Here is a 27,999-nt window from a genome sequence, read left to right on the forward strand (position 1 = left end):
CAAGAACAGACTGTGTACATTTGGTTCAACTTTATTTACAGAACACGACAGACGTTAGTGTTTGTCATTTTATTTTTAGTTTACAAGGCTCCAGCCTTATGTAAAGCAATAAAATTATATAGCTAAAAAGCTGAATATAACTCTTTGTCATAAAAGACACATTGTGTGAGACGACCAATGGGAGAAACCCAAAGGGAAGCAGCTTCTTGACAAAAAGATAACTAACACTTTCCATACTAACACACTGACTTCAGGCTAAATAATGAGCCTTTATACTGAGGCACATATGTCATTTACACACACATACCTACTTATACGTATATATAAATATACATATTCATGTGTATGCATTTGAGTATGACATAAAAACAGATAAAAGTGTCTCTTTGTCATTTCCTGAAGAGGGCACTGCGTGCAAGTGAGTACAACAGGTGAGCTGGTTTCTTCTTTGGCTCTGCTAAAGAGAAGACCTGCTGCTGCGGGACGCTGGTTGGCAAGGTCACATGTCGCTGATGGAGAGGATGTAGAGGCTGATGGTGGGGAGGCACAGGATGGCCAGAATAGTTCATTTCTGGGAGGACACAGACACAGAATGTGAGTATGACTTTAGTTGGTGATTATGTAATTTTGTGGGAGATTTCATTCAGTTTCCTATGAATACATATTTTATTGCCTAGATAGAAAATATTTTTAAAAAGTTTTTTTTTTTGTTAAATGAAATAGACATAAGACAAAACATAACTGGGAAAAAATAATACATTTTCATGACAACTAACTAAAATAATAATAAAATAAAAAAAAGTTAGGTTTTTATATCATGGAACAATATAAAACTTTAAACATTTACAATGCAAATAGAAATTACACAAAGGGGTAGTTCACCCAAAAAATACATTTTTTGTTGTCATTTACTTACCCTTATGTTGTTCCTAACCTGTGTGAGTTATTTCTTCTGTTGAACACAAAAGAAGATATTTTAAAGAATCTCAGTAACCAGACAGTTGAGGGCACCCATTGATTTTCATAGTAGGAAAAAAATACTATATAATACTATTGAAGTCAATGGGTGCCGTCTTTAAAATATCTTTTGTGTTCAACAGAAAAAAGAAACTTATACATGTTTAGAACAACATAAAGGTGAGTAAATTGTGACAAAATCTTTCATTTTTGGGTGAACTATCGCTTTAACAGTTTTCTAACATTAGTTTACGTCAGGTTTACAGAGAATGCATGTCAACATTACAATTTAGAGCAGTGAATCTCAACCTTTTTTGAGTAATGGACCACTGTCATATTTGGAACCATCCTCAAGGACCCCAGAATAAAATTTGCTTATTGGTATGATTAATTTCTTTTGTGACGACCAAATGCAATAAAGTATAATTTACTACAATGTTAGTTGACTTGTCCTATATTTAGTCATTTCATCAGTTATATTATACATATATTATCTTCTTCTTTTATAGGAACATGTCAAATGTCAAAATATACAAAAATTCATATTCAGATAAGTGATATAAGGAACCCCTGGCATTATGTCAAGGACCACTAGGACCCCTGGACCCCTGGTTGAGAAACACTGATTTAGAGAATGCAGTTAGCTAATAATGTAAATAAAAAAATATAATAAAAAAAAAAAAAAAACAAAAAAAAAAACTAATGAAAATAAAATAAAATAAACACCACTGATTCCATATACTTTCCTGAAATAAAAACTAAAGAAAAACTGAAAATAAATTAAAAAACTTTTTCATGAGTCTAAAATCAACTGAAATAAAATCCAAAGATCCAAACATTTTTAATCCTACAAAATAAAATCTAATCTATAATAATAACTGAATAAACTGAAACTCGAAAATGAATTATAACAATGAAAAAAAAAAAATAATAAAATGGGGAAATTTAAAAAAAAAAATGGAATTAAAATGACAAATAAAATGAAAATATCCACCTTATTCCTACGCCCCATGACGCTTTGCACCAATTATGGGTGTAACTTCCGTTAAGCTGTAAACAATCAGTGAAAGGCTCGCTTTATGAACGCAATAATACGTTTTTTTTAACTGGGTACAATGAGATGACATTATTCTACTCACCCTTCAACCACTGAACATTAAAAGGACATTTAAAAGTGTAAAAGCATCAACCAGGTACTTTCATCAGACCATGAATAACCCCAAAAGCGCGATTCTTTCTGCACCAATAACGGACGGGTTAAATATCACTGTATTAACATATATCTGTATTATGTAATATACATTGCCTTAATAAAAATTGTTCCTGAACTTCAGCATTGCGTGATACTATTCCAAAGTGATTTCTGTCATTTTGACAGATAATAAATTGTATTTACCTGTGAAAACAAACCTGGAAAGAGACATGAGGATTTGAGGAGAAAAATGAGAGATTTTTTTCATGCGTTCCAATGAATTATTAAAGGGATATACCGTAAATTAAATCGGGAGAACAGACCACAGATATGCAGTATATGTTGTCCTTTTCATACTATTACAGCGGAATGCATAGGGGAAAAAGAAAATAATCACTTGGAAAAGAATGCAGCGACTGAAAAGAGCTCTTGCCATAGATATTCTTGTTATAACACATCATGTTAAAATACCAAGCGTTACGTTATTCTCATGATTTCTGAAAATAAAATTGACAGCTCATTCAAACTGACGGATAAGCTTTATTTGTAGGGCAACCTTATGATCTGAAATTATTCGTTTGTCTTTTTGAATTAAATTTCCTCAAACTAGAAGTGCCACCCATAATTCAAAACACAGTAGGCTCATCGGGAATAAAGTGGATAATAGAAATAAATACTACATTAAAAACTCAATTCAAAACTATTATAACCCTGCACGAAGATAGTTTGAAAGACTGGACATACTTTTCATTTTGCCTTGTTTAGATTTCCTGGCGTTGTGAACTGCTTGCTTCCTCTGGGCCTCAGTAATCTCCATCCCTGAAAAGAGACCAAAAAAATAATGAATGGCATTCTTTGAATTCACTGGCATACTCCTATCCTAATGGATGCATTCACCCGTGAGACTCACCCATCTCTTGGTCTTCCTGTACCCGTCTGCGCTCTCGAGCAAACGCTTGCAGCCATCTCTCCTTGTCCTGGCTCTTTTTGCAGCACAGCACACACAGCACATTCAGGTTCTCCGCATGCCGTAGGAGAAACGCGTTCTTCAATAGGCCCAGCTCAGCGTGCCGTCCATCAGGCAGGTCGATTGGCTCGAGCTGGTCTGTGTCCATACGGCCACGGTAGTGTAGCAGGTCTCTCCGCAGGACGTCTTTCTTACAAAACACCAGCTGGTGGTCAAACAGGAAGTAGCTGCGTTGCTGCGTCTTACCGGGTCGTACTATCCGCGTCAGCTCGCCAGAGTGGATGAGCTCGGAGCTTCGCGTTAACACATCATCACCCTGAAGGAAGTGAAAGAAGGGTTGCTTTGAACAACTTTGAAACCTGACATTATTTTTCTACAGTTCACAAAGCCACATTTAGCTCTGTGAATGACCCAGCGTATTAACTAATAAGTAATCTAATAAACAGATCAAAGTGGTATCCAATTAACATCTTATTGCATTAGACACACGCACACATCTGCCAAATCAAATTTCTTTATACAAAAAGATCAGAGAGGATGTGGCTGCTACCTTGAATAATTCAAAAATAGTGTTTAAGTAATGTTGAATATGTGTTGTCACTGACCGCCCAGTGGAGGATGGCCACCTGCCAGTGAGCGATGGTGTCGATGCTCTCAAGTCGCCTTTTCCTCTCGTTTATCAGACTTGCCACATTCTTCATTGCTTTATGTGCGGCACACACCCCTGCGTAGTCACTGAGGAGAAAAATATTTTTTATTATGATCATTTTGATACAAACAATTAATAATATACACATCAAGTTTGGGGGTCAGTAAGATTTTTTTTGAAGAAATGTATACTTTTATTTAGCGAGGACACAATAAGTTGATCAAAAGTGACAGTAAAGACATTTATAATGTTACAAAACATAAATGCTGCTCTTTTGAAATTTTGAACAAATTATCACAGTTTCCACGAAAATTAACCCTTAAATGGATGTTTCGCCAGTCATTATTACATAATAATAATAATGATACAAATTATTACATTATTCCTTTTTTGTTGTTGTTTTCTGCCTGCAGTAACTATGAGTGAAACGTCACATCATTGTGTATCAGGCATTGCCATCTTGTGGAATAAAGGTGAATTGCACTTATTCAGTCACCAAAGATTCAATTATTGTTGTGCAAAAAAAATATACTTACACTGTTACACACCTCGGTGCCATTAGCGAAACCATACAATTTTTACAAAAAATAGATGTGAAAAACATTCTTTTATAATGTTATATTGTTTATAATGAATTGAGGAATATTAAGAAGGTTGAAGTCTAACTTTATAAAATTAATGAGGAGGAGGGTACTGAGTGACATGCCGGGTCATTAAAGACCCGAGGTTTGCGTTTAAGGGTTAACCAGCACATCTGTTTTCAACATTGATAATAATGAGAAATGTTTCTTGAGCAGCAAATCAGCATATTATAATGATTTCTGAAGAATCATGTGACACTGAAGACTGGGGTCTACTGAAAACTACTGAAAATTCAGTTTTGCCATCACAGGAATAAATGTATTAAAATAGAAAACAGTTATTTTAAATCTTAATTGTGCTTTTTTCCCCCATTCTGTCACCTGATGGAGTTTGGGTTCCTTGCCACTGTCACCTTTGGCTTGCTTAGTTGGGGACACTTAATATTCAAGAATATTACTGATCGGACTGCACTGATATTATTGGATGAGAAGTGAACCCTGAGATGGATGATGACATCACTGTTTTCTACAGAAATGCTTTATAAATGAAATGAACTAATTTCATTTATAAAGCAACTGTAATCTTTACAACATAACTGAATCAACACTGAACTGACTTCAGCTGAACAATGACACACTTGTTTTTTTAGAGCTGCTTTACAGCTGAAATGAACTTCTGTTATCACTGTAAAGCTACTTTGAAACAATCTGTATTGTATAAAGCACTATATAAATAAGGGTGACTTGAAAAAAAATCATTCTGACCCCAAACTTTTGTACGCAAGACAGCTACCTGTGGTCTTTGGGTGTGTATTTCAAAAGCTCTCCTAGCTGAAGAGGATATTTACAAATCTTCTGTACAGGTGTGAGTAAGAAGCCAGAAATGGAGATGTCGATCATCTGCTGTAGGAGACGACAGGCTTCAAAGAAGTGTTTATATCTCCCTTGTTTCATCAGTCGCTGCAATTCAGCACACGCCACTGGATGCGTGTTACAGTACTCAGAGTATATGGAGAAACCTTCCTCCTGACAGGGAAAAAAACATGTAAAGAAATATGTGCAATTTGTAAGGAAAAAAGTTCTTGTGCATGTAAGGAATGTGTAAAGTACCTGTTGAAGGAAGCAGGAGCCAATCTCACTTAGATGAGGGTTTTCGCTGTTGTATTTCTTTTCTAGGTCCTTGAGAAACTTCCTCTGGAACCTGTAGATGTCCTCGATGTTGCTGAAGATTGTCTTTAGCTGTGCATCAGTAAACATACCAGGGTGCTTTCTGCATTGGCGGATATATCCCTACAACAACAAACGATTTTTATGACAAAACAAAATTAGCATTATTAATATAATCAACATATCCATTTAGAGTTTTTTGCATTGCTTTGAAAAGTATTCCTTCACTAAAACTGTTTAAAGCATTTGACCAGCAGAGGTCAGCAATGAGAAAGGTTCCCTCTAAATCCAGCCTATTTTTGGATATACACTATTATATACACACTTCTCTTACTATATTACACTGTATGCAGATTTGAAATTTGCACAGAACACCTGGAGGACAGTTGTTAAAATTAGTCGTATAGACCTGAGTTTACTGCAAGCAAACTCAATCCCAAAAAATAAATAATAATAATAATAATAATAATAATAAGATATTTATTTATAAATACAATTACTTATTTCTGTTGGACTCCACATACATAAAAAAGCAATGTGGTGAAGTCACATGACCACACTTTAGCATACTACTGTGTTAGATCTTCACCATAGCATATAATGTAGTTTAAAATACTTAATAATAATAATCATCATAATACTCAGTATAGAGTATACATACCTCTCTTCAAAAGATTGGGGTCGGTAAGATTTTTAAAAATGTTTTTGAAAAGTTTTCATGGCAGTAAAAACAGTAATATACATATTACATTTTAAAATAACTTTTCTATTTGAATATATTTTAAAATGTAAATGTAAATTTATTTCTGTAATTGTCTTCAGTGTCACATGATCCTTCAGAAATCATTCTAATATGCTGATTTGGTGCTCAAGAAACATTTTTGTTGTTATCAATGTTGAAAATTGTTGTGCTGGTTAATGTTTTTGTGGGAACCATGAAACATTTAATTCAGGAATCTTTGAAAATAGTTTTTTTTAAAGCATTTATTTAATAATAAAAGAATTTCTTTCAAAAACAAAATCTGAACCCCCAAAAAATCTGTACTGTCCAATATGTAATAGTAATAATAGTATTCCATCATTCCACTTGGGTGGAGTTAAATATCATTAAACTACTCTGAGTACAACTATATTCTGAGAGATAATGTTGTTATCTTGAAAGAAGGCAAATGTGTTTCAATCTTAATCTCATATTTAAAATGATAGGCATAGGAGACTGATTACCATGCAGGCTAAAATGAAGATAAGTGTTCCTTTATGATATAGACCAGAGTGTACACAGACCAGAAAACAAGGCAAGCTACAGAAGAAGGTCAACGTGAAATGGCTGGGATGGAGGCTCACCTCACAGATATCTTTGAGATGTTTTATGTAAACGCGCTCTGTGTCCATGATCTCTTTGACCACATTGGCTCTCATCTGCTCCCTGTGCTCTGAGTTTTGTTTGTGTGCATCTGATGGGACGGACTCTTCCGCATCTGGAACGCTCTCCACGCTCTCACTGCTTGAATCCCCCTGATTCACTCGAACCTTGATGACAACATATCATTAGGGTTAATTCCAGAGGATCAAACTGAGGGTAACCATGATAAAGCATAACAATCAACTGTGATTGAAACAACTGGTTAATCCACTTCTACAGGAAGTCTTGATCAGACTCTCAGGCCTCTTTGTGTCTGATTAACTCATCTTGTTGGATCTTGAGAGAGTCATAGATTTACAATGGAATGCATTAATCTAGACCTGAAACAATAAAAAAAAACATTCCGAACACCCTCGTTTTTTCCAAACTGGTCAATCAGCACATGCCTCCGTAATGACACATCAACAGTAGCATTTCCTTTTGGGTAACCCGGAGCAACTGTGCAGGCTTTGTCAAGGCCCTGATACAAAGCTAAAAACTGCTGTGATGTCCTTTTGAACAAAACCATGCCAAAATGAAATTTGTTTGCACTGGCTAGTGAACACCTTCAAACTACCATTAGTCTGTGGCGATTATGTTAACAGGTAGGTATTCACTTCTTTGATGTGGAAATCTTCTCCAGTTAATTTCTTCTGTTCAGTCCGTCGAGGTCAGACGTGAGTAAAAACAGGAACACACTGGAATGCGGCTTTATAGTAGAAACTAAAGTTGTAATGGGGGTTATGCGCAACAAACTTTCGTTTTCTGTAAAACAGGTAGCATTGCTTCTGGTTCAGATCTTTTGTATGTGCTTTGTTAAATATAAAGCCTTCAAAGGAGCAAGCAAAGATGAGCATGCAGATTGATATTGAAAATATATCTACTCACCATTATTTAGATATTTAAAATAAAATAAAACAGCAACAATAAAAAGAACTAGCTAGGTTAGCTGATTACCTTAAAAGTCCATAGATATCGCTGTCAGTTCATACAGCTGCTAACACTATCTCTGACAAGCAGACGCAATAAAACTTGTTTTCCTGTTTGCTCAAGTGACAGAAAGCCTATTCTAATTGAAAGAGAAGCTGATTTTTCATGTTTAAGCCCACTGTCCATGTGACGTCATTTTCATCATCAGGAGGGTCCACAGACGTCCACGTGCAGCCTAAATTTTGTCACCGCAGACAGTGCGTGTACAACAGCACACATGCAGGTGACTTGAGCGCTTAAAAACAAAGTCTACTAAACAGTGCACACTTGCTGAACGATTCTTTCCGCACTCACAGCCGAAGGAGTATTTTTTGAAAGGCTTGCACGCTCAACTGTAATGAAATCAATAAAATAAAGTATACTTGGGCCTTTAATAATGTTACGCTGCTTGCTTTAAGCAATTTATTGTATAAAAATCTATAAAAATAAATGTGACGTGACTTGACTGGAAAACTGAATAGCAGAGCTCGTGTGAAAATATCCACATTGCTATGATTAGATGCTTTCTTAAATACAAAGTTCTGTCATGAAACTCTAGATGGCGCAGGCTAATAGATCCTTTAACTCAACCTGCTCGTAATCATATCATTATCTATAGGGCACAGCTGATTGGTTCCTGCTGTATCAGTAGCCAATGAGCTTGCGTGCTCAACCTTCAAAATACTTTGGTAGCATTGCCTTAGCAGAAACCCTCCACCTTCCCCAGATCCACCTGTATAGATCTGCTACGGGTAATTCATGTAAGCTCTATTGTACAGCAGCAGCATGTCTTACTTGCTCACAGCAGCGTGCCTTGTATGTATTGGCAGTAGCAAGTGCTGTAATTGCTCTGCAGCAGCAGCAATAAAAACAGCAGCAGCGTAGCAGATCTATTCCGCCATGAGTATATTGGTGCCTTTACTATGTTTAAGTGTTTAATTGTTACTTTTAAGCTCTGTGTGTTCAAAGTGGCTTTTGTTTCACGTTCATTACTCCAAAAGGGTCACAGTGCAACTCACCCGCACAAAGCTGGAGGGAAACCAGGCCTCGCGGTCCCCCACCATCCCCCACCACCAGTCCTGCTCCCGAACATCCAGAACCCGGATCACCTCCCCGGCTTTGAAGGCCAGCTCCTGCTCTTCCATTGTGACATGATCCCACAGAGCCTCCGCATACACGGCATGGCCAGAGTGTATGTACTGGAGAAGGAGAAAGATTATAGTCAGGCTAAAATATTTAGGCTAAAGGTCAGATAAAATGATACGATAAGAACAGTACAGGGTAACGTCGTGCACTGGAAATATGTGACGATCCCACACAAGCATACACTAAATCAACTCTGCATACAAACATGCAATTAAACAGATAAGATACACAGTGAAATATGACCTGGACTGTATAGCACAGCCTGTAAGTGAAAACAGTAAAATGATTTTAAAAACTTGAGTAAATATGCTAAAAGTAGATCGCGTATAACATTAAAGGTGCACAACGTAACTTTTACAATTGTTTTCCCTTGTAAAAGAGTTTAGAAAATGATATTGTAAAAGTCAAAAATATGTTAATAATGTTCACATGATGAATTTGTCATATCTACAAAAAAAAACTTAATCATATCAAATAAATTCAGTTTACAAAAAAATACATAAAACATACATTTAAAATTTGTAATATAAATTATATATTATTTATAATAATATATTTTTGTAAAATTAAATAAACTATATTTATATTAAATCAACAATAATTGCATTTGCAAATGTAATTTTGATTTGTAAAATTGTGTGTGTGTGTATATATATATATATATATATATATATATATATATATATATGTTTATATTTAATGTTTAATAACTGACCCCAAACATTTGAATGTGTATGTGTGTAATACATACACTGTATATACACATGCATAAAATCACAACCTGATTGAGAGTGAAAAGATCAACTTCTGGTTGGAGATATGGTGTTCCTTCAGTCAGTTCTTCAAAGCTGCCGTCCTCCTCACTCACACTGTCATCAAGCATTGGATCAGAGCTGCCATCTATAATACAACCACACTGAATGAGCTTAGAAATCAATATACCCTCTCAATCAAAACAATTTCACCACCTAGCCCCCCATGTTTGTAGGTCAAGTGCACATACTCATGCATATTAACAAAAACACACTCACCACTGAGCACTCTGCGCGCTCTGCGCCGCCCCATCCTATCCAGACCGATAGGTGTGCTTTGGGAAAAGACGCAGGGTCTCAGACGGGCAGACACTGCCCGGTATGGAGGCACTCTGTGAGAGGGCATTGGAGGACGAGAAACCGGCTGAAACAAAACATGAAAGATTAGACTTTAATTAGCAGCCTTAAAAGGAGCCCACCATCCAGCAGGCCTTATGTTCAGAGTTCAGTGACTGTTCAGAGCAGGACAATGACCTGTGTGATAATAAACAATGAAATGTCAGCTCGGCTAAGTACATAACATTACATAACACTGAATTTTATAGTGAATCTCAAAGAAATGTCCTGATTATCTTTGTCATAAATTATTTTACACATTTTGCATAAGGAGAATGAAGCCTATTTTAGTTTCATAAGTTTCTTTTTTGTTGTTCATTGTGACATATTTTAAATAAGCACATTTCCACCCCAAACTATTATTCACTATAATGTAAAATTTTATCTCAACATTTTATCTAAACATTAGTAAAAACCTAAATACCACCTTGATATGATCAGTGTTGGGCAGTAACTAGTTACAGTAATAATATTACTTTTTGCAGTAACTAGTAGTGTAACTATTACTAATAAAATTTTAGTAATAATATTACAGTTACCATCCATAAAACAGCTCATTATTACCCATTTACTTTTGATGCCTGAACTGCTCAATTTGAAATCCAACAATCCAGTAATTATTAGATTTATTTTCATAATTTTCACGACTCGCACAGGCACATGAAGTCACCAGTGCAGCAGGCAAGCTTGGAATATGGAAAAGCTTATATTCAAAAGATGGAAATATTGCCATTACATTGATTTTGTCGGAGAAAAGATTATCTGAACACCGCTGTGTAAGTTGTGGCATTACTTTACTCTGGCATTACATGGCTTGCCCACCCACATCGCTCTGATCCCGTTATAAATTATATTACTATGATTAAAATTATATTTGGAAAACTAAACATTTTCTTACCAACTTATGTGATTTCTTTTGATAAAATACATCATGAAATATAATCATATGGGTACAGAGAAATTATAGCTACAATTAGCTTCAAGCTACACATGACAATTAATGAGATTAATACAACACTTTTAATTAAAAGTCACTATCAATCACCTTTGAGTGTTTGTAATAACTTCTGACTGTGATTCAATGTGGATTTTGGTCAAATGATGAGGCAAAAATATGTTGTTAGTAACATTTTAGAAGAATTGTATGGGGAAGATACACAATTACAACTTATGTGGGGCGTGAAGGAAAAGTAATATAATTAGTAGTGTAACTAATTACGGTTGCCAGAAAGTAATAAGTAATACTTGGTAATAAGTAATACTACTTACTTTTGAAAGGAGTAACTATAATGAGTAATAAATTACATTTTTTGAGTAATGAGCCCAACACTGGATATGATGTATAAATACTTAAAATTTAAACACGTCCAGAAACATATAGTTGTACATTAAAATGCTTTAAATAAAGTTAAAATGTAATGTGGGATGAACAATAAAACAAATCTGAACTTTAGATTCTTAACCTTAGCAACCCCCCTGTTAATTTTCTTAATTTTTTTCCCCATTGTTTTCTCAGATTTGCCATTTAATAGATCAGTGAATTGATGCAGCAAGGAATTGTCTGATGCAGCATGTCTTCAAAGTCTTTATAAATAACACATGGATCACTTTGTTGCTAAAGAACAAAAGTAGTTACATTCAGGGCCTGAAAAGTTCTTTCAAACCGCTTGAAGTATAACATATTATATAAATCTCGTAATGCTACACCCTAAGGGAGGGACCTAATGAGACATATAAGTGTTTAGATCACCAAACATTTGTATAGTTGATACAGTATCTCTAAAAGAGCCCTGCAAATTATTTTCAGTCAGTCAATACTACGAAATACACTAACTACATTGTTAAATTAATGTATATGTTAATATATATGTTACCTGCTTATAAATAAAAAGCATCTACTAACAAAATAAATGTCAAAGTAAGCCGGTTTCAAAGTCCAGAGCCATGGCACAGTGGGTAGTACACATGCTGGTGACACATAAGTAGCTGTGCTACTTAAAGGCACATGGGTTTAAATCAGGCTTGTATTATGTCTCAATGCAGCCCCCCTCTATTATCTTGTTAGGTCTCAACTGTGCTGCATTAAAAAGGAAAAAGCCCCATTAAAGCTACTGTAATTGGCATCTTGACGCTTGTCTCGGTTACAGCCCTTTGAATGAATGAATGAACGAACCAATCAATCAATCAATCAATCAATCAATCAATCAATCAATCAATCAATCAATCAATCAATCAATCAATCAATCAATCAATCAATCAATCAATCAATCAATCAATCAATCAATCAATGTCAGACTGACTGTTACCCAATCAGAATTTTTTTTTCTGAACTGGACTCTTGACCAATGAGGCTGGACAATCATTTGTTGAAATAATGGAAGATGGGGAAGAAGTGTTTGGGAAATCTGTATGGCACAAAAAATTGTGCAGAAATGTAACAAAACAAAACAGATGAAAGAAAAAGTGCAAAAGGTCTTACAGAAGGCAAACTTTCAGTGTCGTCCTTCTGCTCAGCAGTTGGAGATGAAAACAGATCCACTCCTCCAATAACGGAGATGGGACGTCTCTTTCTGCTCTCTGTTTGAGTGCACACATGACCATTCTCAGGTCTGTTGCTCTCTATGTAGCTGCCACTGCTATTGTAGTCCTTTTGGGAAGTGTAGTCCATATTCTCCGACTCCCTGTCCTCCTCTGGGATGCAGTATTTTCTGCTGGCCAGCTGGCCATAGTCAGACACTGGACGGGGTCTGGAGCGACCTGCCCTCTTCCTGGGTACCACAGAAGAGGGAGAGTCACTGGAAAAGGCTGGAGAGTTTGGTGTTGTTGGAGTTATCAAGGGGGATTCTGAGGAATCATCACTTTTGAGAAATGCATTTCTAACTAGGTCATCTGATGAAGCCTAGAGGAGAAATCAAATGTCAGCAGTTAGTTTATCCTTTAAGACCTACTACATCTGATATATATATATATATATAAAAAAAAAAAATTAACCATAGTTGTCTTCACAAACCATTTTTTGTTTGTTTTTAATTTGCAATAATGGCTGAAAATTATAGAGCTATGAAATGTTGATAACTGAATTCATAGACACGTTCCATGTTGGAAAATGACTGAATACGATGAAAAAATTGCCTTTTTTTATTCTTGCAATTTGACAAATGAGGCAAGTGACAGTGACAAGATGATTCAGAAAGACAGATTTCAAATCTGATTATTAGAACAGTAATGTTGTTTGACAAAAGAAAAATAACAACAACTATCTGTACAACACGGCAAAACAAATTTTAATTCTCTAGTTTGTGCTGATGTTGCTGTCAGCCTGTTATCAATTCTGTATAAAATACACACACAGAAAAATGGATCTTACCTCAAGATCATCAGTTTCCTTCTCTTCAGTCCATAGACACTGAAAAGGCACACAATAAATCAGCACCATTGTGAGGAAGACAACATATATATGAAAACAAAACAACGCACACACAGAAACACAAATAGAAAAGGAAAATAAAGTTTGGCTGAGCTTGGCTTGCTGTAGTTTGTCTACATCTTTCTATTATATTTCCCTGAGTCCATTTGCAACTAAGCTAGCTTGGTTTGATTACTGGACTTCGTCCCTTGGGTTGTTCTTCTGGGGAGGAGACACTGTCCTTGTTGATACGTGTCCAGCCTCAAGTCCAAGAGCTGCGTTTAAGCAATCCCGCTAATCATAAACATCCGCTAATCATTAACTCTACCTGCTGTGTGCTATACAGCTGAGCAGCCCATGTGACACAGTAGCAATGTACCACTGTGAATGTAGTACTGAGAAATGTGTCATTCCTCCAGTAAAATATAGTTTTTTTGGACGGGGTGATTGACCAATCAAGCCAGAGCAACGAAATGCACTGGTTTGCTCTGATCGATTACTAAACCATATCAGACCAAAGCTGTGGTTGCATCATCAGATACAAGGGTCACCTGTGTGAGGAACATATGACGCGAAGCACAAAAGTTCAGGCTTCAACAAAAATCTGTGTCTACTGTAATTTATGACATCCTGTGTTAATGTCAAGGTCAGCTAATGAACTGGTCTGTTCCAGTTTAATGTTTAGAATAAGATTACCATGTCCTCTTTGACTTTATGGCAATCGTTCATCTGACATCTACAATTTGACATCAGAAGAAAGACATCAGTAAGAAAAGTGCTTGTCCAACCTTGCTCATCATCAGTCAGACTAATTCAAACAACAACAAAAACAGTTAATCAATATCGTCTCGAGGATAGACAAACAAGTTACATATGAAGGTGCAGAGCAAATCTTGCTAAGCAAACCTAAGCACAAATTGTAGCATTATAAGCACAAACTAAAAACTTTCAGTTTTTTTCCTGTATACAGTAATGTCTGGATCCGAAACACAGACTACATGTCTTAAAGTAATACAAGTTAAGTGCTACCAATAGCATTTGTAGCATAATGTCCTACAGAATTTTCTTTTTTTAAATATAAAAAAATAGTGATCACAGGGAGGTAAAAAAAAAAAAAAAAAAAAAAAAAAAAATTTAATTTACTATAAAGTTGTCTAAACTGACTACTGTTCTTAGGCAGAAGACATTATAGTTGTTCTCCATTAAAGCTCTCCAATTTGAAAGTAAATATTTTCTGTTTTACATGGTCCTTTCATATTTTACACCACACTAGTCTCTTGTAAGCTACAATTTTTTTGTGTGTATTTTATTGCTCCTCGCCTTGTTTACTTCCATTGTAAGTACATTTACATGCACATTAAAAGTTTGATTACAGTATGACTAAAGCAATAGTATGTCTTCCTAAAATGTCATATAAATGCTTTAAAGAGGACCTATTATGCCCTTTTTACAAGAAATAATATAAGTCTCTGGTGTCCCCAGAATGTGTCTATGAAGTTTCAGCTCAAAATACCCAACAAATCATTTATTAAAGCTTGTCAAATTTGCCCCTATTTGAGTGTGAGCAAATACACCGTCTTTGTGTGTGTCCCTTTAAATGCAAATAAGCTAATGCTCCTGGCCCCCTCTCCAGAATAGGGCAGAGCTTTAACAGCTCATGCTTCGGTTGCTCAACAACACCAAAGCTGGAGAAACTCACGCAGCCAAAATGACGATTGTCAGTAACGGTGTTCAGCCTTACATTGTTCAAACCGTAGTCTGACACTGATGGAGAGAGGTTACAACTCATAGAAAGTATGAAGGCATGGTAACAACACTCTACTACAACAACTCTTCCTCTTCTCTAAAGCAGCCCAATATGGCATCACCCCCTTTGTTGCGTGTTTTAGGGGGTAGGGTTTATGTAAATTTTAGGGATAGTGATGTCACTAACCCAGGAAGAAGTTCATTGTAGTCCCTACTAGCCGTGTGTTGTAGTCCTTAAACAGAGAATTATTTAAAGGTGCCCTAGATTATGTTTTTAAAAGATGTAATATAAGTCTAAGGTGTCCCCTGAATGTGTCTGAAGTTTCAGCTCAAAATACCCCATAGATTTTTTTTAATTAATTTTTTTAACTGCCTAATTTGGGGCATCATTATAAACGCGCCGATTTTATGCTGCGGCCCCTTTAAATCCCATGCTCTCCGCCCACAGAGCTCGCGCTTGCCTTAAACAGTGCCTTAAAGTTTACACAGCTAATATAACCCTCAAAATGGATCTTTGCAAAGTGTTCGTCATGTATGCGGCATGCATGCGTCGGATTATGTGAGTATTGTATACTGTTATATTGTTTACTTCTGATTTTGAATGAGTTTGATAGTGCTCCGTGGCTAACAGGTAATGCTACACTGTTGGAGAGATTTATAAAGAATGAAGTTGTTTATGCATTATACAGACTGCAAGTGTTTTAAAATGAAAATAGCGACGGCTCTCTTGTCTCCGTGAATACAGTAATAACCGATGGTTACTTTAACCACATTTAATAGTACATTAGCAACATGCTAACGAAACATTTAGAAAGACAACTCACAAATATCACTAAAAATATCATGTTATCATGGATCATGTCAGGTATTATTGCTCCATCTGCCATTTTTCGCTATTGTTCTTGCTTGCTTACCTAGTCTGATGATTTGGTTGTGCACATCCAGACGTTAATACTGGCTGCCCTTGTCTAATGCCTTTTATAATGTTGGAAACGTGGGCTGGCATATGCAAATATTGGGGGCGTACACCCCGACTGTTACGTAACAGTCGGTGTTATGTTGAGATTCGCCTGTTCTTTGGAGGTCTTTTAAACAAATGAGATTTATATAAGAAGGAGGAAACAATGGAGTTTGAGACTCACTGTATGTCATTTCCATGTACTGAACTCTTGTTATTTAACTATGCCAAGATAAATTCAATTTTTCATTCGAGGGCACCTTTAAAAGAAAATATCTCCCTTTGCATTAAACTTTGAGTGTTGTAACTTTGCAGACGTTGTTTAAAAAGTGAAATCATCAACCACCCCTTTATGCCGAAAGTATACTTCCATTGTCCGCGTTCTGCTCTGGTTTGTGGACTGTCTATTCAACGTAATTTTTATCATCAGTTCAGTCCACTGATGTCCGTGCACACCGTCCACATTCAGCCTAGTTTTTGTGTTGTTGCAATCAACAGCACGTGCGAGAGATTTGAACACTTGAAAAGAGCGGCCCACTAGAGTGCATGGGCGCCAAATGCATCCATGATCATGGTCAAAGGAGTGTACTTTGAAAGGTTTGCACACTCAGCTGTGCTGAAGATGGAGCAGAACGTAGACAATGAAGTATACCTGAGCCTTTCAGCCACGCACACACTTAACGATTGTAAGGCCGATTATGAATGTAAATTGATACTTATGACTGATCGCGCTCAAACGCGTCCAGTCAAAGCCTGTTGCGTTCAGTCTGCGATTACAGTCGGTGTTCAAATTCCATGTGTGAGTATATAAATCGGCTCCAGTCGAAGGAAACAATCGGTATGTGTGTTTAGTTCAGTCTTAGAATGTTTCAGCGAATCGTTAGGTGTGTCCCCGGCTTTAGTCTGACAGAAATTATACCGTCCGGACAAACAGATCTAGATAACACAATTGTACCTTGGCTTCAGCATGTATACATGTCAATTAGACTACAATTAGCCTTGACAATTTGACACACAATGCGTATTTTAATCATTCAAAGAGATGGAAACTAGCGCAATTACACACAAAAAAAAAAACACTGTAGTTCACTTATAACTGAATATTCAGTAGTTTTTTTTATATTGACAGCCAATTTTTTTCTCTGGTGATATTATGCCACAAATGTTGTTAGTAGATCTAAACTTACATTTCAGGCCATAACATTCATATTATAAGAGTGTCTTACCTCCAAGTTAGCGTTTATGCCATTCACTGTCTGCTTTTGACTGGGGCTTGAGCACTGCTTGGGCATTTGAGAGTAGTGGTCATTTATTCCATTTTGATGGCACTCCATAGGTTCACAGTATTTTTCCAGTGGACAGACTGGGGCATCTGAACAGAAGCCTGTTGAGGACACAGTCACTTGGACAGAGTCGCTTATGAGGGCTGTTGTTTTGCTAGGAGGCTCGAGAGATTCATCCAGGGTAGAGCTAAAGACGGCGGGGCAGGAGGGAGCGGAGTGTAAAGTTGGGATATGTTCATAAGTGTTGGCCTGCTGGGCTTTGCTAGGAGTGGGTAAAGGCCTCCGTTGACGGCCACTCATGGATACACAGGAAGTTCTGCGGGAGTAGTCATCGTGTAGCTGACTGAGAGGTGACAGCGGTACTCTGGGAGGGGGGTCTGGTGTGTTTTTACGCTTCACCGTCAGGTCTGTTAAACTACCGACAAGCTTTTGCAAATGTCCTCGTGTCCTCATGGGGCTTTGACGCCTAACTGAATCGCGTTCCTGGAAGTCAACCGATGAGGAACTGGTGGTCCTCTGAAGAATTATAGTATGGGTACATTCTGGGTTCTGTGGCTCAGTTGAGGTGACTTTGCATCTAAAATGGCTCTTAAAGACATGAAGATTATCTGCACTTTTGCTTAGTCTTTTGAGAACATTTTCTTGAGTCTCAAGGTTCTTACAAGGTACAACAGATTCCACAGTGCTGCTGGGGTAAGGCTCACTGGTAGACGGGCTATCTGTCTTGACTGTGTCAAGCAATGAGATCCGTCCTGCCCCATAAGCTTTGCGTATACTCCGAGAGAAGTGGGAATTCCTCTGAAACCCACCCTCTTCCTCCTCACAATCTTCCTCATCTGAAACCGAAGACATCTTCCCAGTTTGAGACGTCCCATTCGTCACTTTGTCAATTTCCTTTGTTTGATTGGTCGCGACCTCTCGTTTGGTTACTAAGAAACTACCGCCGTCCTCAAGCATCAAGGACATGTTTCTCTCCTGACCGGCTGCCATCGCATTGTTCCGGTTCTGGATTCCTTGGAGCACAGAAGTCCGCAGTTTTTTGAAAGAACCCATAACGCGGAAACTGGCCAATCCAGACCAAGCCTGTGGTGTGACAGGTGGACCTCTAAGCGAAGAACTGTCCTCACATTTTGTCTGGGTGGAAAACAGACGTACAGTCCTGGAGGGAACAGACTGAGCCTGACAATTCAGTCTGTTAAGATGGTTCTCATAGCAAGGCTCGGATAGCACCGGTTGCACCTGGACCCTACAACCAGACATCAGACTTGGATTCATCAGCTGTTCCTTTGCGAAACAGTCCCTCTGTGGGTCATTGTTGTGAGAGGAGCCCTGCGGGTCCGACGAAGGTGCCTGCAGAACCAGATTGAAGAAAGTTCAATCTCAATGAACAATCTGACTAACTCTTGGAACAAAGAAAACAAAGCATGTGATGTGGAGTAAGACAATAAATGACCCACTGTTTTCTGTGAGGAAGATCTTAACTTTTTAACACACTTCAATGAAACAATACAACACCAATGTGATAACCATAACCTTGATAAGTTACATTATGAAAGAACTTTAAACTATATCCTTGTATTACCTGTCTGATTACTTGACTTAGTTATGACATATTAAAATTCAGCAGAGGTGAAGTAATGCAAATAGTACTTATCCACCCACAGGTGTAAACGAAGCTTCAACATTCCTGCTATGGATGAATAATGCCTTTATCTGGCAAATTGAAGGGTGTCGGTAAGTAGCATTAGAGCTTTGCTCATGAGTAGGTTACACTAAATGCTGTAAGATTTCCTGTAAAACATTTAGGCTATGCTTTTTTAATGCCTGAGAAAGAGAGGCCCCTCTACCAGGGTGTGGATTTTGTTGCCTGGTGTGATGTTCGCTATGATGAAAGGCTTTTGCGAGCATGACTAAGCAATGAAAACCCCTAATCCATTGTGATTAATGTAATAAATTGCCCAGGATTTTCTAGCTATATTCCGAGTGAGGAGAGAGGGGGTCCACCTTAGGAGGTTGAGCTGTTTTAACCCATTTGTTGCAGAGTAAGAATGAACAGAGATACCATGTCTTTATTTGTTCATACAAGCTCCCGAATGAAAATAATTCACATGAAAATAAATCATGGCATTTGCTGAGGAAACTGTTGGAAATTAAATATATAAAATATGATTCTTACAGTATAGACTAAATGTGATCCATTCTTTCCTCACTGAGCTGATTCTCAAATCTCCAATCTTTTTCATGTATAATCAAATCTTTGGACCTTTGGCATTATATAGTTTATGACCATTTAATTGTTCTGAGTCAAACCCTTTCCATTTCTCATTTTTTAACCAATGAGCATTATGGTTTTAATCAGCTGGTGTCAAGGTGATTTAAGTACTTGTACTTCTCTTTGAATTACATTACTTGAAATGTGTTTTTCTACCATCTTTAAAATAAATGCCACTTTGTTTGAGATTTTGTTATCTAATGCAAACATTCATACATTTAGTGTAGCTTGAGTGTTCAAATACTTCCTGGGATCACCGTATATAGATTAACCATGTGCACCTTTTGACCCTTTGTCTTGCTGTGTGTGAGCATAGGTTGATTTTAACTCAAATGCTGATCTCTATCACATCAAGTCCAGCTACCCATAAGCACTCAGCTCCATTGAGGCATGAGGAAGAAGCTGCCACCTGACCTTTTTGTTTAACTAGAGCTTTGAAAGAATGCAATTAATTCAACTTTCAAGTCACTCCTTAGTCTACTCACATGTCCAAAGTCTCTGAGTTTAAAGTTGAACTTCTCTCCTACTCTTCCTCCTCTGTATCATCACTGTCCCAGAGTATGAATTAATTAAGAACTCAAACAACCTCTGTGCAGCTACCAGCTGGAGTCAGGCTCAAACTAAACTCCCTAAACAAGGTCTCAAACAAACATAAACACAAGCATGCCTACGGAAGCTACTAATACACCCAAACACACCTACAACTAATATGTACTAATCCAAATATACTAAATACTGACTCGACATTCTTAAAGCCACGCACGCCTTTATGATGCAAAGTGACAGCAGTCAAAAACTCATTTTCCAACTCCAGGCGAAGGAGGATAGATAATTCATGCTTCTAGATAAACACAACTTCACTGTGCCAGAAATATCAAACTACTTATATAAGAGTTTTAGCACAAGGAGGAACACATTCACATTGTACAAATTCTTATGAAATTTTCCTTTGAGATCAGGTTGAAATATCCCTTTTGTAATTTCACGGTTGTACTAATTTTTTTATTTTACAGTTGTAATCTCTTATATGTATAATATTTTATTTAGTAGTAGTAGTAGTAATAATAATGATTACTATCCTTTCATAGCACTACGCAGCACTACAAACAAGCATGCCAACAAGTTTTGTCAGAAAAAAATGCAATTAGATTTTTTCCCTAAATCATTTAGTCCTACTTAAAGGTCCCGTTCTTCGTGATCCCATGTTTCAAACTTTAGTTAGTGTGTAATGTTGTTGTTAGAGTATAAATAAAATCTGTAAAATTTTAAAGCTCAAAGTTCAATGCCAAGCGAGATATTTTATTTAACAGAAGTCGCCTACATCGAACGGCCAGTTTGGACTACATCCCTCTACTTCCTTCTTTAATGACGTCACTAAAACAGTTTTTTGACTAACCTCCGCCCACAGGAATACGCAAGAGTTGCGTTTGTAGAGTGTGTTTGTCGCCATGTCGTCGAAACGCTGTTATTTTCATCCCGCAGTCCAATCACCGGGTCTGATTCCGGCTCAAATTGATAGGGTAAAATTAAAGACATGTTTACAATAACACTGAGCGCGTGCATCTCCACGTTATGGTAAGAGGCGTGACCTTTCCGGGCAAGATGCGCTAAACTGCTGTCGAATCACAACACAGGAACCGCTGGCACAACTCGTTACGTATTTCTGAAGGAGGGACTTCATAGAACAAGGAAGTCATCAGCCCGTTTTTATGACAGTGGAAACAGCGGTATACAGATAAGTAAATTATGTGAAAAATACTGTGTTTTTTTACACGCGAAACATGAACACGTTATATTGCACACTATAAACACAATCAAAGCTTCAAAAAAAACACGAAAAACGGGACCTTTAAATGGATTGTTCACTCACCACAAAAATAATTTACTTATCTTCATGTTGTACCAAGCCTGTATGATTTTTTTCATTGTTTTGGAATCAATTGACTTTCATTTTATTAACAAAAAGATTAGTCAAAAAAAAGTCATACAAGTTTGGAAAAACATGATGGTGAGTAAATGATGACATTTTTTATTTTTGAGTGAACTATCCCTTTCAAAATGAAGGTGTTTACTGTGAAGGATGACTTTGTACAGCACAAATACGTAAGCCCAAAATGATGCTTCCTGACTAAGTAAATTCCTAAGAATAACCGACCACACCAGTTCTCATGATCTGTCCATCAAGATGAGCAAGTCTTGCCATGCTGTCACATCACTATGGAATGAAGTCATGTTTTCTTTATTGAACTACTAAGAGCCACAATTGCATTTTTTTTTTTTTTACTCCTTCATTTTGTCTTATGATGGCTACACACCCTTTAGCCATCCAGACTTTCTGATTTATTTTTATCCTTGTTGATAATCTTGTGTTTCAATGTTTAGAGTGAGAGTGAAAATATCTCATTTTGACTCACCCGTTGATGATCCTTCCACTGGCTCAAAGAGAGTTTCACAGTGAAAACTCGAAAGGACAACCCTTCGGACAAGACTGCACTCGCTCAAACCCACATGATAACATGTGCAGCACCCCTCTCCCTGTACTAATCTGATTACGAGGCTTTATCAGTCTGGACTAGCATCAATATATCTGCATACTGTCAAACACACTCACACATAGACACGTATGTAGAGAGAGAAAAAAAAAAAGTTAATTGAAGCAATAACCTTCTAAATCAGTCTGATAGGTTTGGCGTATGGAAGAAAAACCACTGGAGAGCAGAGAGTGATTTATTATTTTTGTTTGGTTACCTATACCACCTACCATATTACAACCCAGTTCTCCTTTTTATCAGTGAGAACAAGAAGCATAGTTAGGAGGTAGACACGCCCAGCCTGCTTCAGGCATGGGAAGCGTCAAGTAATGCTACATTTGACACCCCATTCATCTCACCTGTCTCATGACCTGCATTTGTCTACTCCAAGTCCACTAGTGGAAAACAAGTCAAGGAAGCATGTCTATGCAATTGCGAAAAACTATGCTAAGCTTTATTGAAAGGTTTCTCTATACTCGTGGAACCTGAAAGGTCTTGAGTAAGTGACATTTAAAAGGAAAGTGCATCCAAAAACAAAACTGTCATCATTTTATTCACTAACATGTCATGACAAATCTGTGTAACATTATTTTTTTTACTTCAATAGAACACAAAAGGACATGATCTGAATAATATACTGGTTACTCTTTTCTGTGCAATTACAATGAATGGGGACTGAAGTGTTCAAGCTTCAAAAAAGACACAAATCATCATAAAAGTAGTTCATATTAGACAAAGAAGTAGTTCAAAAGACAAAGTCTTCTGAAGATAGCTTTGTGTGAGAAACAGACTTAAAGAAGTTAAACTGATAATCTTCATCTCCAGTGGGCTGTGAAGCATTGCGACTAGTCAGTTATCAGTTATCTCAAGCTGAACTCGAAAATGGAATCAGTCCAGTTTGTGAATTGCATCAACTGTGATTTATTAAGATCCGACTCAAAAAAAGAATGATTTGTTAGTGAATCATCAACTCTCTTGAACCCACCAAAAAGTATGGAAGCTTATTTTCGCCACTGACAAAAAAAAAAAAAAAAAACATAAACATCCTTTACATCTCACAATTCTGACTTTTTTCTCAGAATTACGTAATATAAACTTGCAATTGCGAGTTATAAAGTCAGAATTATGTGATATTAACTCGCAATTCTGAGAAAAATGTCAGAATTAAGTGATATAGTCAGAATTGCGAGTTATAAAGTCAGAATTGCGCGTTATACAGTCAGAATTATGAGATATAAACTCACAATTGCGAGAAAAATGTCAGAATTAAGTGATATAGTCAGAACTGCGAGTTATAAAGTCAGAATCGCGAGATATAAACGCAATTAGTTTTTCCTCTAAATTGGACATTAAAACTCGCAATTGCGAGATATAAACTCCATTTGCGAGAAAACAATTCAGAATTGCGAGTTTATAACTCGCAACTCTGACTTTATTTCTTGCAATTGCGAGTTTAAACTCGTAATTCTGAGAAAAAAAGTCAGAATTCTGAGAAAATTAAATTGCAATTACCTTTTTTTATTTAGTGGTGGAAACAAGCTTCCATAAACAAGAGCTTGAGCAGGTGTAGAAATGTTAATTTTTGCCTTTTCCTCATGCAAACCTATCACATTTTTTCAAAGACTTGTAAAATAGCGCAAGAGTCATATGAACCACTTTTATGGATATGATTATGGTGTAGTTTTATTTGGCGTCATGGAGTAGCCAGTATATTTCTCAAAGATGAATTGCTTTCCACAGAAGAAAGTGAGTCAGATTTGGAACGGTTTAAGTATGAGTAAATAATGACTGGTCTTTCATTTTTGCATGAACTATCCTGTTAAGCTGCATGCATGCACAGAATTCAGTTTATTGCATAATATAACTTTACAGCAAAAGCACATTCAAACAAATGCTTTCTACTGGCAAAACACCATTAAACACTTAGTAAACCAATGCATTTGGGTGGTATCAGAGAGTGAGATTGTTGAGAAGAGGGCGGGAAGTGAGATTTAGTCTTAATTTACAGCAGTCATGGCTTAGGAGGCACCCAGTGAGGCATTAAAGTTCCCTGTGCATGTCTTGTGATAAGGCAAACTCCCTCATTATGTGTGGAGGAGTGCATTCCAGCGCAAACGTGTTGATGTCTTAAAGCAAAGCAATTGTTTAGAGAAGCGAAAGTGCTTGGCATAGTACTTCTAACCAGCTTTTATTGTGAATTACAAATTCAGTGACATTCTTTTTCTGCCGTGCTTCATTTGTCTGTTATAAATTATGATGCCAACAGCTGCACATGGCTTGCACGTAACAAACATGTGGTAGACTTTAGACATTATATTACTTTAGACATTATAAGTATGAGAAATGAGTCACTTACAAACCTAAATGTAATCTATTTTACAAGGCATTTATAAGTGCATCTCACAGAGGACTCCAAGGACCCCCGCTGTCCAAGACGATGTTTGAAGGCCCCCCATGTAGGCTAAGATACTTTAATTCTGGTGCTTTGGCTGTAATGATGACAAAGCTGCTTGTTTTCAAACGGTATGTAGATTAACGCAATTAACCTTGATTATTTTCGTAATTTCGGAAGTTTCAAGAACTGCATGTTCCCACACTTTTTGACTGATAAATTTACATGACTTTTCTAGTTGTTAGAGATTACAGGATAAGGGTTTTAATCATTAAAACTTGACCCTTTTCACATTTCCGGGTTTCTCAGAAGTCGTCATAGTTGGGTAAAATTCTATAGCGGTGAATGAGAGAATACATTAAATATATTGCATGTTTCCATTTGCTCAAATAGCAAAAGAAAAACTCCGCAAGTGTTTTCACAACTTTCAAAAAGAGGGGAAAAAAAGCGATTGATAACGGCAGTCAGAAGAGAGAAAGACGTCAATTTTACTGTCACTCCCATAGCTGCTGTATTAGAAACACCCTCACAGCAGCGTTAACTAATTTTTTGTAATTTGATGCAAAGGTAATATAATACTAAGTATAGCGTTATAAATGTACATACGTTTTTAAAAAAAAAAATGAAAATATAAAAAACTTTGCAGGATTTACGGTTCTGATGACCGATTTTTTCGTAATGCCGAAAAAATGCATCATCACAGTCTGTGAAAAGGGTCTAATTTTACAGATATTTTTGTCTTACAAGTTATTTTAGAGCTTGGCATAACTAGAAAAATGTATATTCATTATAGAAAATTCCATGACATTTTAATTTTTTTCCAGGCCTTAAAATGTCCTAATATTTCCTGAGAAAAATTAATAAATTAAAATAAAAGATATAGGCTAATGTAACTGGCAAGCTGACTAAAGACATTTTTACACTTTAATTAAGGTAGTGTAACTTATAAATAAATAAATAATTCACTTTACAGTTCTGATAAAAATAAATATATGTTAAAATCAACCTGGTCTTCCAGTGTGGTCAAGCTGGTTTTAAGAGAGCTGACCAACCAGCTAAAAATCAGCTTGGCCAGACTGTGAGACAGCTAAACCAGTTAAGAACAGCATACCATTTTAGCCTGGTTTAAAGGTGCCCTAGAACCATTTTTACAAGATGTAATAAAAGTCTAAGGTGTCCCCTGAATGTGTCTGTAAAGTTTCAGCTCAAAATACCCCAGATATTTTTTTTAATTAATTTTTTTAACTGCCTATTTTGGGGCATCATTAACTATGCACTGATTCAGGCTGCGGCCCCTTTAAATCGCGCGCTCCCTGCCCCCCCAACTCTAGACTATAATACAGCGCATTTACAAAGTTCACACAGCTAATATAACCCTCAAATGGATCTTTACAAGATGTTCATCATGCATGCTGCATGCATACATCAGATCATGTAAGTATTGTATTTATTTGGATGTATTACATTTGATTCTGAATGAGTTTGAGGCTGTGCTCCGTGGCTAAAGCTAACATTACACACTGTTGGAGAGATTTATAAAAGAATTAAGTTGTGTTTATCCATTATACAGACTGCAAGTGTTTAAAAATGAAAATAGCGACAGCTCTTGTCTCTGCGAATACAGTAAGAAACTATGGTAACTTTAACCACATTTAACAGTACATTAGCAACATGCTAATGAAACACTTAGAAAGACAATTTACAAATATCACTAAAAATATCATGTAATCATGGATCATGTCAGTTATTATCGCTCCATCTGCCATTTTTCGCTATTGTTCTTGCTTGCTTACCTAGTTTGTTGATTCAAGCTGTGCACATCCAGACGTTAATACTGGCTGCCCTTGTCTAATGCCTTGAACATGGGCTGGCATATGCAAATATTGGGGGCATACGTATTAATGATCCCGACTGTTACGTAACAGTTGGTGTTATGTTGAGATTCACCTGTTTTTCGGAGGTCTTTTAAACAAATGAGATTTACACAAGGAGGAGGAAACAATGGAGTTTGAAACTCAGTGTATGTCATTTCCATGTACTGAACTCTTGTTATTCAACTATGCCAATATAAATTCAATATTTAATTCTAGGGCACCTTTAAACATTTGTTGTTGTTGTTGTTTTCCAGCAGTGTTGCTGATGATGACCCCTAATAGGCCTTGGTTTCCTGTCTGAGAAGCAGGAGTGAAATGTTTGTTTCTTTAACGTTACATAGCTGGGGAAAAAATCCATTTTGGTTCCACCACAAAGAAAACCTTTCAAGCAGTACAGATCAAGACAAATATTTCAGGTTTAAGAGCGGGCTGCTGGAATGAATGAAGGCGATTACGGACTTGGGATTTTTCCACAAGAAGAAAAAAAAGCTCTCGTTTATTTGTGAGTTTAATTAACTCAGTCTCTCTATAAAGCTCTTTAAGAAGCACCTCGCCACCCCAACCAACCCCCTCCTCGTCTTCTCCGATCTCCCTACAAGCTTTGCGCGCTCTAACACCCCCCACATATCACTATGGCAACAAGTGGGATAGTAACGCATACACAATACCCCCTCCTCCTCCTCCTCCTCCTCCTCCTCCCTTCAGCTTCTTTTTTGAACCCAACGGCACTGGCAAGATGATAAAGTGCTACCGAACTTTTGAACAAACATTTTAAATTCACTTGACATATATATTCCTATTTTAATTAATAAATAAATAAATATATCCCCTCTAAATAAAAGCAAAAATGATAAGCCGAATCTTACCTTTATCATACTTCTTGAGTGGTGTCTTGGCCCGGTGTCACAACAGTTGTGCGGCTTCGATCGAATCGTCAGCCGCGACTAACTCCTCCGACAGTCCAATGTCCGACGAATCACGCATATTAACTTAGCGGAAATCGTTAAACAGGCCAGAGATTAATGCGAAAGTACGTAGTGAACGAACAACCAGCCAATATTTCGTCTGGTGATTCACAAGAACAAACACCCCTTAGTCACAGACCTACCGGGACGGAAAACTTTCCATTAAAAGTGTGGCTCGAGCACTCCCTCAGGCAAATTATCTGCACATGACCGAAACCAACCGGACACGAAGCAGATTTGCGGGTCAAAACTGCCTGCGTTGAAAATTTAAAGTTGGTTCGCTGCGGTGGAAAAGCTCAGCCAGAGAGCCTCCAGGCTGGCAGCGTCGCGACAGTATTGGACAGCATCAGTGCACTTGTTGCGCTGATTGCTTCGGGGCGGAGGAACAAGTCGA

General features: G+C 37.1%; 1 protein-coding gene across 2 annotated transcripts; it reads right to left on the reverse strand.

Moving 5' to 3' along the window:
- Positions 1-15: 15 nt before the first annotated feature.
- Positions 16-27,974, reverse strand: spata13 (spermatogenesis associated 13). Of its 2 annotated transcripts, none has more exons than XM_048174042.1 (15): positions 27,749-27,973; positions 27,507-27,629; positions 17,515-18,921; positions 13,546-13,584; positions 12,658-13,077; positions 10,062-10,206; positions 9,812-9,930; positions 8,904-9,083; positions 6,858-7,043; positions 5,457-5,636; positions 5,140-5,372; positions 3,722-3,851; positions 3,060-3,432; positions 2,894-2,968; positions 16-571 (listed from the first exon to the last, which is right to left on the reverse strand). In XM_048174042.1, exons 2-15 carry the CDS (start codon positions 27,513-27,515, stop codon positions 390-392), a joined length of 3,678 nt encoding a protein of 1,225 aa, XP_048029999.1. In that variant the 5' UTR covers positions 27,516-27,629; positions 27,749-27,973; the 3' UTR covers positions 16-389. The 2 variants fall into 2 exon arrangements, with proteins under 2 accessions (XP_048029999.1, XP_048030000.1); XM_048174043.1 differs by adding an exon at positions 917-952 and having other exon boundaries at positions 430-571; positions 27,507-27,974.
- Between the last annotated feature and the right edge of the window lie 25 nt (positions 27,975-27,999).

The sequence above is a fragment of the Megalobrama amblycephala genome, linkage group LG22, assembly GCF_018812025.1.
Source record: "Megalobrama amblycephala isolate DHTTF-2021 linkage group LG22, ASM1881202v1, whole genome shotgun sequence".
Classification (NCBI taxonomy): Eukaryota; Metazoa; Chordata; class Actinopteri; order Cypriniformes; family Xenocyprididae; genus Megalobrama; species Megalobrama amblycephala.

Excerpts from the sequence above, each read along its gene's own strand:
- spata13 (XM_048174042.1), bottom strand. Across the intron at positions 9,084-9,811 it reads ATCTTTTCACTCTCAATCAG|TACATACACTCTGGCCATGC; the intron begins GTTGTGATTTTA and ends CTCCTTCTCCAG. Across the intron at positions 7,044-8,903 it reads TTCCCTCCAGCTTTGTGCGG|GTTCGAGTGAATCAGGGGGA; the intron begins GTGAGTTGCACT and ends GTTGTCATCAAG.